This window comes from Columba livia, chromosome 13 (assembly GCF_036013475.1).
Source record: "Columba livia isolate bColLiv1 breed racing homer chromosome 13, bColLiv1.pat.W.v2, whole genome shotgun sequence".
Lineage (NCBI taxonomy): Eukaryota > Metazoa > Chordata > Aves > Columbiformes > Columbidae > Columba > Columba livia.
The window spans coordinates 850,812-864,021 of record NC_088614.1 but is presented as its reverse complement, the minus strand read 5'-3'; the positions used below and the strand labels follow the sequence as shown (position 1 = coordinate 864,021).

Below are 13,210 nucleotides of genomic sequence, written 5' to 3'. Positions count from 1 at the left end.
AAATCACATTTCAAATTTAGAGATGCTTAGAAAACTGATTGCATTCTTGTGTTTGTTGGTTTTGCAGTACGAAGAAGGTATTGTCTTACACAGTATTTGTAATTCTAAAAACAGACCATTTGTTTCTCTTTTTTTTTTTTAAGGCAGTCAGAATGAGATGTTTTCAGCCTTTTTATATTTGTCATTAAAAGAATATCTGGCAAATTAAAAAAAACCCACCCACTTTTGCTTTTTGCTTTAGCTCAAAGATCGACACTGATATTCTTGCTCAGTTTCTTGTCCTCACGTCTTCTGGTCGTTACCGAAGCAACAGTGGTGACGGGATTTTGTGCGTGGTTGCAGGGAGGTGCAGGCAGCGCTGAGGGCGCGAGTCAGCGGCCGCGGGGCGGCGGAGGACGCTGCTCTGCGCGCCGTGCCAGATGTAGCCCCGCCGTGCCAGATGTAGCCCCGCCGTGCGCGGTGCCGCTTGTGTTACGCGACAAAGAGGAAGGTGGAAAGCTGTTTCATTGAGCTACCTGCGAGAAATCCTTGTCAAACCTGAGCGTCTGGGGAGGCAGGCTGGTTATTGCCTTTTGTAACACGTTAAACTATGGCTTATTTACCGTCCCTCTTAGCAGAGGTTGATCTATTAAGACGGCTCTTGTTCCTATTACTTTGATGTGTGATGAGGTAAGTAGTTCTACAGGTAAGGAGCATCAAATCCATCTGGTTGGATTAATAAAGTACTACAGAAATAGTTGACTACATGGAGTAAAAGTTTCACTTCTTAAAATTGGGTATTTAGGCTGTTCAAATTGTGCACAGATTTAATTTCAAAGATGTACTGGTGACAGATAAATGCCATCCCACCAGCTAGCATTTTTTTCCTTATGAATATACAACTAATTGGTTGCTGTGTTCTAAAGTCAGTAATTAAGCTTGTCTACATTTACGTCAGGTTTCTGTGCTGGTCTGTGACAGAAACTGGCTAAACGCCGTGTTTTAGAGGAACAGCCTGACTGGTGGAGTCCCCGCTGCCTTGGGCTGCCGTTTATACAAAAAATGTGTAGAACACACTTGCTGCCCGTCATCAGATGGAATGATTAAGCAAATTATCCTCAGGCCCAGATCCTCAGCAGCGTTAAACCCAGTTCAGTGGGGCTCCAAAGAGCGGGAGGATCTGCTGAGTCTGTTGCAAATGACAAAATCAAACATAGTAGAAATCTGTACAGTTTGAGCTTAGCTAAAATAAATGGTGTGTTAAAGCCTGGCATTGTCTGAGCAGTAGCTGTTTATTTTAGAAAGCACCGTTTTACTTTGCTGTGTTGGGAAAGAGTATTCACGTGTGTCTTTAACAGGTGAGATGAAGTGCAGCAGATCATGCATTTGTTTGTCAGCAGGACCTCTGCTGGTTGTCATTGCCCTTAAAAAAAATGAGCTTTAGAAGGAAAATGATTGACAAATCTGGATGTTAGTATCTGGGTTCTGAGGTTTCTTGCTGGTTGTTTGCGGTCGTGCTTTAGAATCAAAGCAGGTGAGCTGTTGGGTGGTGTTACCCAGGGGCTTCCTTGATGCTCCTGTGATTCAAGCCCCAGCTGCACTAGTGGGGTAGTTACTGTCAGCAGCAATTGATAGTGTGGATACAGGTGCTGCTGCTGCTTGCTTTTCACCTTGGGTAAGCTTTAGCTACCTTATGGTATATTCTGAGGTATGGATGTTTAATATCAGGTCCATTTGTCCGTTGCAAAGCAGAATAATCCCTAGTGTATTGAAATGAAAGTTCTGTACAGCTCTGGCTTGTTGCTGCACAGGTTGATGTTCTTGACAGCGTTCAGTGGAAGCAAAAGAAAAGGTACTGAAGTGGGGTAATGCGTAAATTTTGTTTAAAAATCATCTCAACAACTAAGAAGAAGGAACATGAGGAGCTGTAAGTAGAGCCCAATGGCTCCAGAGGGGAATGAACCCTCACCTGCAGCCTGTGTGGATGGGGCTCAGGAATTGCAGTGAGGTGACAAAGTCATTGCTTCACTCTTTTTGGGAACAACGCCCTGTTTGCTGTAGTGAAGTTGCTGTGGAAAAGGTCTATTTTTTAGCAGTACTTCCTATCTTCAAAAAATGCTGGTTTTCTCCACGTGTAAACAGCCAGCCCTGGGACTCCACGTGTGTCTGTTCTCACGAGTGCAGAGCAGCACAGCACTGTGAGCTGAGATGCACTACGGTTGGTAACTAATTGTGTTCCCCCCGGGTTTGACTGGAGGCAAAGCAGCACGATAGTCCCCGTAGCCTCCGGGGTTGTAGGATGGTCGAGTTTCTGTGCGCTGTGCGGAGGTGTTTGCGCAAGGCAGAGAGCATCCCCGGACGTGTGTGCCGCCTGACCGTGAACCGAGGGAACGAGAGGAGAATTCTTAACATACTGAACCACAAGCGTTTTATTTTGATCTTTTTATTAGATGAAGCCTTCTGTTAAAGTTGTAAAATCTTTGTAAAGCAGGTGCAGAAATACCCACTGCATTTTTTACTTATCAGTGCTATTATGTTCCAGGTAAATCAGCTTGCTATCTATGGAAATGAAAGCAAAACAAGCTGTTATTTTGATTTTAGGCTGTTCTAGATTAGGCTTTTGTCACTGCTACAATTTACATGTCATAAGCACGGTTTGTGTCAGAACGAGAGCGCGACAATTGTAACATCCTGCGTCTTCTTTTGTGGTTGACCCCATAAAACCCAGCGAAGAACTCCAGCATCTTCCACAAGTTTGCATTTCCATCTTCAGTGACGTCCTCGGAGCCGAGACGGACGCTGATGCGCTTCCATAAACCTCGTGACTCACAGACTGCGATTATTGATCCAGTATTTTCTTGGCATTTAAGTGGATTTAATTCTCAGAGGCTGAACTGTGACCGCAGGCATCCCAGAGTCAAGCTGCATTATTTTTGATTGCAACCCCCTTGTTTATCCTGTGATGCTTTTGCTCCCTGGCATATCGAACACTATTTCCTAAATCAGTGAACTCTGTGCTGAATCAGTTTGCTTTTTGGTAACAACCCCATCTATTGGACTCTGGCCGTGCTGCGTTTGCTGCCATTTGTGTCCTCTGAATAGAGCTCATGGAATTGTGTATTATTCTGTTTGTGGGTTTGTCCTCTTTCGAGGTGTAACCAGCTGCTGACATGAATGATTTCTAACAGCTTTCACTCTCTTATGCTCAAATCTATCAGGAAAAGATTATTATTTTCAAGATAAAAAGCAGCAAATGCCTCTTAGATGTGTTTTCAGGTTGCCAACTGCTTTGTATTTCGATTGCGTTTTGCACCCGCATTGAAACAATCACCTTTAGCTCATCGTTCTACTTGATGCGTACACAGCTGATAGTTACTGATCTCTATTAAATGGGATACAGACCTAATCTCAGCTTGTCTGCTTAGAGTTTACTATTCAAACGCTCGCCTTTGGGCTGAACTGCAAACCCTCCGTCGAAAGCCGCGTTGAGAACCTCGTCGAGACAGCTCGCCATGACGAACGTCAAATCCTGCCGCACGTTCACCGCGATCTCTTCCAGGTCCTTCTCGTTTCTCCGAGGGATGATGATTCTCTTCAGGCCCGCCCGGTGCGCAGCCAGGACTTTGTCTTTGATTCCCCCGACCTAATAAGGAGAAGAAATAGAGACTGAAAATCCATGACGCTAATCTAATGCGCTAATTATTGTAAGAAATCACATCAGGAGTTAAATTTCAGTGAAAGGCTTTCCCTTCCCTGGTCATTTAGGAAAGCAATTAAGAATGCAGCAGTTTAGCTCATTATGTGCTTAATGAGGGAAATATGTTAATATGCTACAGTTCCCTTTCTGTAACAGTTAATAAGAAGAAGGAAAAAATAAATATTAATCTAGGAATGCAAGTACAAGAGTATCAATAATGGACAAGTCCGTCCTCTTCAGGATGGCTCTAACTGCTGAAATGCTGCACCCACAGCAGAACAGACTCTTTCAAGATAAAGGCTGTATCAGGTTTACAGGGAAAAGAGTCTTAAGGATGCAATGTCACACAATAAGTAACTGGAATTACACAACACAAAAGGCACGGAGCAGCAAACCTGTGCTGCAAACCTGCAGAGGTGGCTTTGTGCTACAAAAACACGGGTCGCTTCGGCCAGCGGCCCAAGGTGCAAAGCGGGGCTTAAAGCAGTTTCTCTCTTAGGCATAGCTGTAGGTTCTTCCCCTTGAACTCTCTTCTAAGCCTGCATAAAGACCATCTGACAGCAGGAACCTGTAACTGCCCCTGGGAATTCAGTTACTAGTGCTAATAAGATTCTGACAACACTCAGGAAGGTAAACGTGGTTGAGCAGTTACAGGTGTCAAAGTTTATCACCCACCTTTCAGCAGGAAAAATCTGCTCACCGGTGCAATAAAGGCAATTTATTTACTTCTTGCACCAGGTGTATTTTTCACCTGGTCTGCCACCTCTGGAACTAAATACTGACTTGAGCTTGGTCCTTCCTCCGTCCATCCCTTGGTATGAGATGGTAACTCCATCCCCTGCGCCAGGCCCCTCTGAGGCTGAAAACCAAAACTGGATCTGTTGGGAAACTTTCATTTGAAAAAGCTTTATGGGAACACCAGCTGAACTACACAAGGAACAAAACTTACGAAGAACCTAAAAACACGTGTATTAAGAGTTACCCATCCGCAATTACTATAAGAGCTTTAAGAAACAACTTTCAAAGAAACCGAGGATATTTCTGTAGTGATAGTCTGAGGAACTGCAACGCGTATTTTGGCACCATCTTAATGTGCCCATTTCCAGGCTTCCTTTTAACCAGACACACGATGAGCAGCACCAGGCCCGCCCAGCAGCCCCGGCTCCCGCGCGATGTGGCGCCAGCGGGACGGCCAGCGCGATGCGTACGGGCAGAACCAGGCCCCGCAGCGTGATCTCCCCGGTCATGGCCACGTCCGAGCACACCAGCCGCCCGCTGAAGAGCGAAGCCAGGCACGTTGCTATGGTAACCCCCGCAGATGGCCCGTCCTTGGTGACAGCTCCAGCTGGGAAGTGCAGATGGATGTCGGTGTTGTCAAGGAGATCAAAACTTCCAGAAGCTTAAGGGGAAAAATGAGAAGAACGGTTTGAATGTGAAAAACCTAAACGCATTTTTGTCCCTGGTCTTTATTCGGAAAGCCCAGCAGAGAACTAAACCCGCTGGTTTTCAGCAGTGGGCTGAGAAAACACCGCGACATCGCAGACCCTCTGGAAAAACAAACAGCAAACCGATTCCCAGACAAAGGCACAACACGTTAACCAAGCAGCCCAGCATTCGCAGCTGCTGGGAAACTCAGGGGAGGGATTAATATAGAAACCAGCAATTCCTACATAGGGCTTTTTAATCTCGCAAACTATAAAAGTCAATTTTCAGAGAACATGCCCCAAAATCAGCACTCCACAGCAACCCAGCAGTACCAATATTATACCCAAATTATAAAGTAAATCTCTAATTTGCATCTTTTCACCTTACTTAACCTGTCGGATGTAACAGTGTAAACTGGAGGTAAACACACGGTTGATGCCGGCAGCATTTCATACACCACTTCAATGTAGTTTCTTAACCTATCTAAACTTCCAGGAATGATGACAGATGCTGGACAGTTATTTGACTACTCAGCAGATTATCAAACCATACAGCACACTCAGAACTCCTGGACGGTTCAAACAAAAGACTTAAAGCTTCTTGGCTGCAGTCCCATTGCACTGCAGCTGCCATACGGCCCCACCAATGCTCCAAATATTATAACTTAGACTACAAAAATCTACTTTTAACAGAAATGATGACTCGGTTTTAGAGGAAAACTACAGATTGCATATATTGATGTGTGCATCACTGAAGGACAACTGGAAGCTTGGATGTACAAATGGGGAAGAGGCAGCAGGTGCCAGAGCCGAGGAGCACCGGAGCGGCCACAGGGACGGACCCTTTGCCACCAGCTCCACAACTTGGCACGAATTGGGGGAAATATTGGGTTTTGTCTTCAAAATTGGGGGAAGTATTGGGTTTTGTCTACAAAATTGGGGGAAATATTGGGTTTTGTCTTCAGTGTAGCACCGATTGCCAGAAAACCCTCTGTTAAAGCAACACTTGATACGTCACCACAACAAGCACAGGCGTGACTTCCACTGGTACTCGGCAACGTTACAAGCTGCTGAATTACTGAAAAAGTCACGTTTTAGGACACCTAATTTCCACGCAGTATTAACATGCACCCCTGCATAAGAGGGCAAAGGCTGCGAACAATCACACGGGCCGCCGCTGTTGGCCACGTACCGTTGGTGAGCTGGTAGCGCTTGGCGTTGCTGCGCAGCCAGCTGATGGCCAGATGTGCCGACTCCTTCATGACGTCCCCGAGCTGGCCCGTCAGCGTGAGCTGCCCCTCGCCGTCCATGCGGCTGGCCTCCACAAACATGATCTCCCCGCCCAGCGGCGTCCAGGCCAGGCCTATCGCTACGCCGGGCTGGCTTAAGCGTTCAGACACCTGAGGGGAAACAACGCGGTTTAGGAAACAGCCCCAGCAAAACCTTTGCAAAAACAACCTGATAGTTGCACCATTAAAACACAAAAGTGGAGCCCAAGTCTGATCTTGGCGGAGCAATAATTCTGCCTGATGTGTGAGCATTAATTGCAGAACAGCTGTAGGTGGCGATGGCCAACGTCTGGGGGTATCATCCTTGAAACCTTCCCCACCCCGCACAGTTCCATGAGGGCGTTTCAAAGGATTTGCAGTGTTCAGCCCGCGCTGCCCGGCTGCTCGCTGACTGAATCCATCTGCCCAAGGTCGGTTTGCCGCGACTGTTCTGGTATGAAAACCCAGCTCTGCTCCCGAGTGTCACCTAAAACCCTGTGTAAGTACAGCTGCACCACCTGCGCTACCGTCACACACACGGCGTCTGCTCACTGCAAACGCTGGTAAATAATTGTGAATAATGAAAAGACGAGTTGGGCAGTGACCATAGCAAAAGACAAATATTCCTTGTTAAAATAAAGTGATAGGCCCATTTTAAAATAAATTTGTCTCTTATTGAAATGCAGAATTGAAGTTAATTTGATTAATTTGTGAAAGGGATGAATTCATTAAACTGATTACAGAATTTGCAGAAATGTTGCATTTCTTGGACAGAAAACAATTCAAAGGAGCCTCACAACAGAAATGTACCAATTCCAATTCTGAAATCTGCATTTCTAGTTACATTAAAACTTCTCAAATTATTTTTGCCCCTTCTAAGCACATTTAAATTCCATTTGAAGTGGCAAATCCAGAGCAACCGCCCGGGTTCCTCCTCCAGCATCAACTCATTCTGCACTGCACACCTTGCCACAAGCTCAGGGCTTCGTTTCGCGTCCTCCCAAGAAGGGGCAGAGCAGCCAGCAACGGGGCTCCGCACAGCACTGGCGGTGACGCCACCAGAAATGCTGCTGCACAACCCGGGGTTCGCAAGAGCAGAACAACGCGGCAGAACAAACAGAGACGTGGCTCCCGTGAGCCATTGGAGCAAGATCTCTGCCCGAACACGAGCGCTTCAGTACGAGCCTGAACTCCATCCCATCACCGGACAGAGCCAAAATCCAAACCACACGATTCTTAATGCTCAGTTTCTCTTTCCTGTTTCATGCAGCGAGTGACCCTGACCACTGGCCAAAAAGACTGTCCTGGTTTTGTTAAAAACAAGTTTCTCTTTTAGTGAATTAGCCTGTCAGCTAAAGCTTCATATCAGCTGCATTTTCCTGGAGAACCAGATACGTGTTTTGGTAAACACAGCAATGGAATGAGAAGTTATTGATAAGGACAGATTCACATCTCGCCAGAGGGGCAACGAGAAACAGGTGACCAAGAGACTGACCAACTGTGTATAACATCCCATTCACGTGATACTTCATATAACAGTGGGAGATCACGAGGATCTCGTCCCTTTTGTCCCCTTTCCTTATGGTGACATTAGCAGAGGACCATGCGAGTCGTCCCTGCGAACTGAGGCCAGTGACAGACTGAATCCAGCTCCGGTTGGCTGCAGAGTCCAGTCCAGGACTTCGGGTGCCGGCTCTGCAGTTGCTGGGACTTTACAGATTGGTTTTGTATATTTTGTATTATTTTCTCTATTCTTATTAGCAGCATTAGTAAAACATTTTTAATGTTTCCAGCTCTCTTCTCTGTCCTTCTTTCCCTCCCGATCGCCTGTGCTGAGTGGGAAGGGGGGAGAGGAGGTTAACAATACACCTGCCAGGGTTTGATTGTCACCCCGCAATCAAACCTCAACAAAGACACACGTTAAAGAAAACAAGCTAATTTACAAATACACAAATTCTGCATCTTGTAGCCGTAGACAACTCAGATACATGACAGGAACAACCTGCTCATGCAAGAGAGTTGGTGAAGAAAATAAAAAGCATTTAAAGTCCTACAAAATGAAATTAAACGTACATGTTGCTTGTTACGACTGCCGAGTTTTTTCCCTATGCTTTGTCACATACTCGACCGAACTACCAAGCGCCACCGCCTCCAGGGTTTGACGCCCGAGATGTGGAATGTGGCCAGGATCGGGGTGTCTGGGTTTGGGGGAGCTGTTCCCAGGCCCAAGCTCACCCTTCGCTCTCCCACCGCAGCCGGGAACCCGCGCGGCCGCTCGTCTCGGTTCTCCTGGGCCTCTCAGCTCCACCTTCCCCACAGCATCGCGCATTTGCTTTTATTAGCATAATTAACAGGAACGGCTCCTTCTTTTTCTAGCATTTAAGAAAACTGTACATAATAGAGCATTTCACTTTTATGGTATCAAATACCTCATCTTATCAACCATTTTCATTTTTATTAAGTGTCTATATCTATTCCCTGTATTTCATTAGTTACAGTGACTTACTCTGATTAGCTCAGTAATTGCTTAGTAACTCAGGTTAACAAAACCAATTCATCCTGGTTACACTGCAACCAAACAACACTGAAACATTCACCTTCCCGCCGCAGACCATCGTGTATTGTCATGGTTTCAATAAGGTTTGCTGGCTTGGGTTTTGGTTTCTCTTTTTTGGATGGGATGTTGGCAGACAGACACAACGCCCCCAACCTTACAATGCTCAGAGGAGTACGTGGTATTACGTTAACCATCCATTATAATACGTTAACCATCCATTGTATTACATTAACTAACCACACCTGTGAAGTGTTACACGGAGCTCCACAAGACTCACTGCTGGCACCTCTGAATCATTTCTTCTCGCAAAATGTCAGAGGAATTTAAATGAGAAAAATATCCTTACTTATACCTTTATAACAACTTCCATTGAAAATGAGCATTAGAATCAGCTGACGAGACGAACAGGCCACTGACCTACATGAACAGTCTTGGTTTTGGAAAATTTTTGTAGATGAGACCAACCCAGCCATGATTTACCTGTTATCTAAGTAGATGAACTTGTTTCAGATACATTTTACGTGTCTGAACAGTGCAAAATTAGTCTTAACATTTAGTGTAGTCGTTTATTTTAAAATATTTAAAGTTATTCCAAGATAAATGAGACATCACCCGCACGTCCTGAGACCTGAGTCACTCGCTGCCCTCGAGCATCTTTATGTCCCTTCCATGGGCTCCCCCAAAACCTTCTTTCTGGTTCACTCTTCGATTCATTGCCCAGCAAAGCGCTGCAGGCAAAGTACGTGAGAGCAGCTTCCCCTGAGGGGAGGAGAATCTCCCCGAAACTTCACCAGAAGACTGATATTCCTTATATCGAAACGCCTCATCTAAACCTGTGCTTTCTACAGGCTGTGGTTCTGAAAGATAACCTAATTTGTTCCTTAATCGGAATGGTGTACGTCCAACAAAATAGAGCGTTTATTGTATGGCATCTGCACTTTCCCACAAGAGGCAATTCCGCTGTTGCTCCAGTCTCACCCGCATCCCGAGCACACAGAGTAACTGTGATGGGCTTTCCTGGGGCGCCAATGACACCTTGGTAACTGAGCAGAATGGAGGGAAGAGAGGAAGAGGGGGAAAGGGGGGAAAAAAGGGGGAAAGAAGAAGAGGAGGGGGGGAAAGAAGAAGAGGAGGGGGGGAAAGAAGAAGAGGAGGGGGGGAAAGAAGAAGAGGAGGGGGGGAAAGAAGAAGAGGAGGGGGGGAAAGAAGAAGAGGAGGGGGGGAAAGAAGAAGAGGAGGGGGGGAAAGAAGAAGAGGAGGGGGGGAAAGAAGAAGAGGAGGGGGGGAAAGAAGAAGAGGAGGGGGGGAAAGAAGAAGAGGAGGGGGGGAAAGAAGAAGAGGAGGGGGGGAAAGAAGAAGAGGAGGGGGGGAAAGAAGAAGAGGAGGGGGGGAAAGAAGAAGAGGAGGGGGGGAAAGAAGAAGAGGAGGGGGGGAAAGAAGAAGAGGAGGGGGGGAAGAAGAAAAAGAGGGGGGGAAGAAGAAAAAGAGGGGGGGAAGAAGAAAAAGAGGGGGGGAAGAAGAAAAAGAGGGGGGGAAGAAGAAAAAGAGGGGGGGAAGAAGAAAAAGAGGGGGGGAAGAAGAAAAAGAGGGGGGGAAGAAGAAAAAGAGGGGGGGAAGAAGAAAAAGAGGGGGGGAAGAAGAAAAAGAGGGGGGGAAGAAGAAAAAGAGGGGGGGAAGAAGAAAAAGAGGGGGGGAAGAAGAAAAAGAGGGGGGGAAGAAGAAAAAGAGGGGGGGAAGAAGAAAAAGAGGGGGGGAAGAAGAAAAAGAGGGGGGGAAGAAGAAAAAGAGGGGGGGAAGAAGAAAAAGAGGGGGGGAAGAAGAAAAAGAGGGGGGGAAGAAGAAAAAGAGGGGGGGAAGAAGAAAAAGAGGGGGGGAAGAAGAAAAAGAGGGGGGGAAGAAGAAAAAGAGGGGGGGAAGAAGAAAAAGAGGGGGGGAAGAAGAAAAAGAGGGGGGGAAGAAGAAAAAGAGGGGGGGAAGAAGAAAAAGAGGGGGGGAAGAAGAAAAAGAGGGGGGGAAGAAGAAAAAGAGGGGGGGAAGAAGAAAAAGAGGGGGGGAAGAAGAAAAAGAGGGGGGGAAGAAGAAAAAGAGGGGGGGAAGAAGAAAAAGAGGGGGGGAAGAAGAAAAAGAGGGGGGGAAGAAGAAAAAGAGGGGGGGAAGAAGAAAAAGAGGGGGGGAAGAAGAAAAAGAGGGGGGGAAGAAGAAAAAGAGGGGGGGAAGAAGAAAAAGAGGGGGGGAAGAAGAAAAAGAGGGGGGGAAGAAGAAAAAGAGGGGGGGAAGAAGAAGGGGGAAGAAGGGGGAAGAAGAAGGAAGAAGAAGGGGGAAGAAGAAGGAAGAAGAAGGGGGGAAAAGAGAAACAGATTATAAACACTCTGGCTCTGTTATAAACCCTTCCCCCAAAGCACGCAGTGCTGAAACATTTCATGATATCTTTTACATTTCAAATGACTGTCAAGATTATTCTTCCAAAGCCTCACTGTGTGATTTATTCCACCATTTGTTCTGTAGGGTGACACGCAAGATTATTTCTTGGTGATAAATGAATTAATCCTGAAGCCGAGCGTCCTGTCCGGCCTTCTGCTGGGAGACCCTGCAGAACCCGCACACGCGAGGCACTGAGGAGGGGGAAGATGAATCACCTGTTCTAAAGCATTCCCCGAAGGACAGCGGGTCAGTTCAGTCATGTCGTGTCTCCAGTTCTCTTTGCTCGGCCTCATCCAGGCACTGACACGGCGGCTGCCTCTTTTATCTTTATTTCAACTAATTATAAAGGGCAAAATGCAGGTGAAGGGTGAAGCTTGAGATACAGAGACACAGTGGGCTCCAGAACCACAAAACCCAGCAGTGGCCAACCTGAAATGCCCGTCATTCAAACAGGAGCTACGTTGGAAACAATATCGAGAAATCACTTGAGAAAATTCAAAGAAATAACAGGTTAGCTGGGAAAATCCACCAAAACGGGAGTTATGTGGCCATCTGAGCAGCATACACTGAAAAACTCATCAAGTGCCTACTGCAAAATATTCACTCATTAATAAATACAGCAAATAGTACATGAAAATAAATCCCGAGCTGCTCAGGAATTGATGCTGTGTGGGTTCCTCTCCACTTCTATTCATGCACCACTTCATCTGCCTGCTAAATATGGAACGTTTTAAAAGCCTCTGATGCACAGGCCCAAGTCTTCAGTCACGCTTATTCCACTTATTCAGGCCAGCAGACCCATGAAATGCTTATATGCACATTCATGGCAACTGTTCATGCAAAGAAATAAAACGACTCGGTATACGACTACTTGGAATTAAGAACCGCACTTTGATCGTGTTACTCGCACTACGTACTCCTGCAGAAAAACCCACAAACCAGCAGCAATTCTTTGCCAACACAGCCACACCACCTCGTTTACAACAACAATCAAAGTTCAGGTGTCCAGGCAGAACATCTCGGGACAGTCACGTATTAGCACATTTCTTGGCTGACACACAAATTTTTAAAAAGCAGGATAAGTTCATATTTATTTGAATTAATTCTACTCAACTGGGAACTGGGAGTGCAGCTGCAACAACCAGAACTTTTGTACACATTCACAAACTTCAACTTACTCTTTTAGCTCCTTTATGAAACCAATAAACACGGTTTGTAGAAATCCGAGTGCTGGCTTGAATATGACATTCCATTTTCTACAATGGCTTAATGTTCACCTGCAATTCGAGCACTAAAGAGCCAGATGAACCTGCAGGACTTTACCTGCAAAGACCAGTGTCTGCAGTATAGAACACACTTCAACATGAACATTCAGATAGAATGTTATTTCTCTACAAAAAGCCCGCAGGCCAGTCTTCAGTCGTTGTTTCTAAAAGTCAGGTAGTGAGGAAAAGATAGAAAAAAAGCCTAGTAAAAATTCCCATAGGACTATTACAAAGCGAGTCATTCCAAACCAAGCTCAAGTATTAATATATCCACACTACCTTCTCAATTACAGTGGCCTTAAACTGCCTTGCATGAGGTTTTTATTGGGCATCTGAGGAAGAACAATAAAATCATTTGCCTACAATGCTTACAATAAAATCATCTGCCTAACGAGCAATCTCTTCTAATTTCTGAAAGTAAAAAGAAGTAAATCAGAGCACCACTGAGCAATGTGAGAAGCGTCGGCCGAGAGCTGCACGGTGTCCTATCAGCACCCTCTACCACAGCCCGCAGCGCTGACCCTATCGACTTCCTTCCTTGTTTCTGTCTCTTCATTAAGAATCATTTCCTTGAGAACATCTCCATATCCAAACCCCTC

The 13,210-nt window shown here is 46.0% G+C and overlaps 1 protein-coding gene across 1 annotated transcript in view; it reads right to left on the bottom strand.

The window, feature by feature from the left end:
- Positions 1 to 2,406: 2,406 nt before the first annotated feature.
- Positions 2,407 to 13,210, bottom strand: part of LONP2 (lon peptidase 2, peroxisomal) — a 39,678-nt gene continuing 28,874 nt past the window's right edge. The window contains exons 13-15 of the mRNA XM_005504802.4: positions 6,293 to 6,500; positions 4,885 to 5,075; positions 2,407 to 3,622 (exon numbers count right to left, since the gene is read on the bottom strand). Of these exons, the coding sequence (XP_005504859.2) occupies positions 3,401 to 3,622; positions 4,885 to 5,075; positions 6,293 to 6,500 (621 nt within the window). The 3' untranslated portion in view covers positions 2,407 to 3,400. The remainder of the gene's footprint in view (positions 3,623 to 4,884; positions 5,076 to 6,292; positions 6,501 to 13,210) is intronic.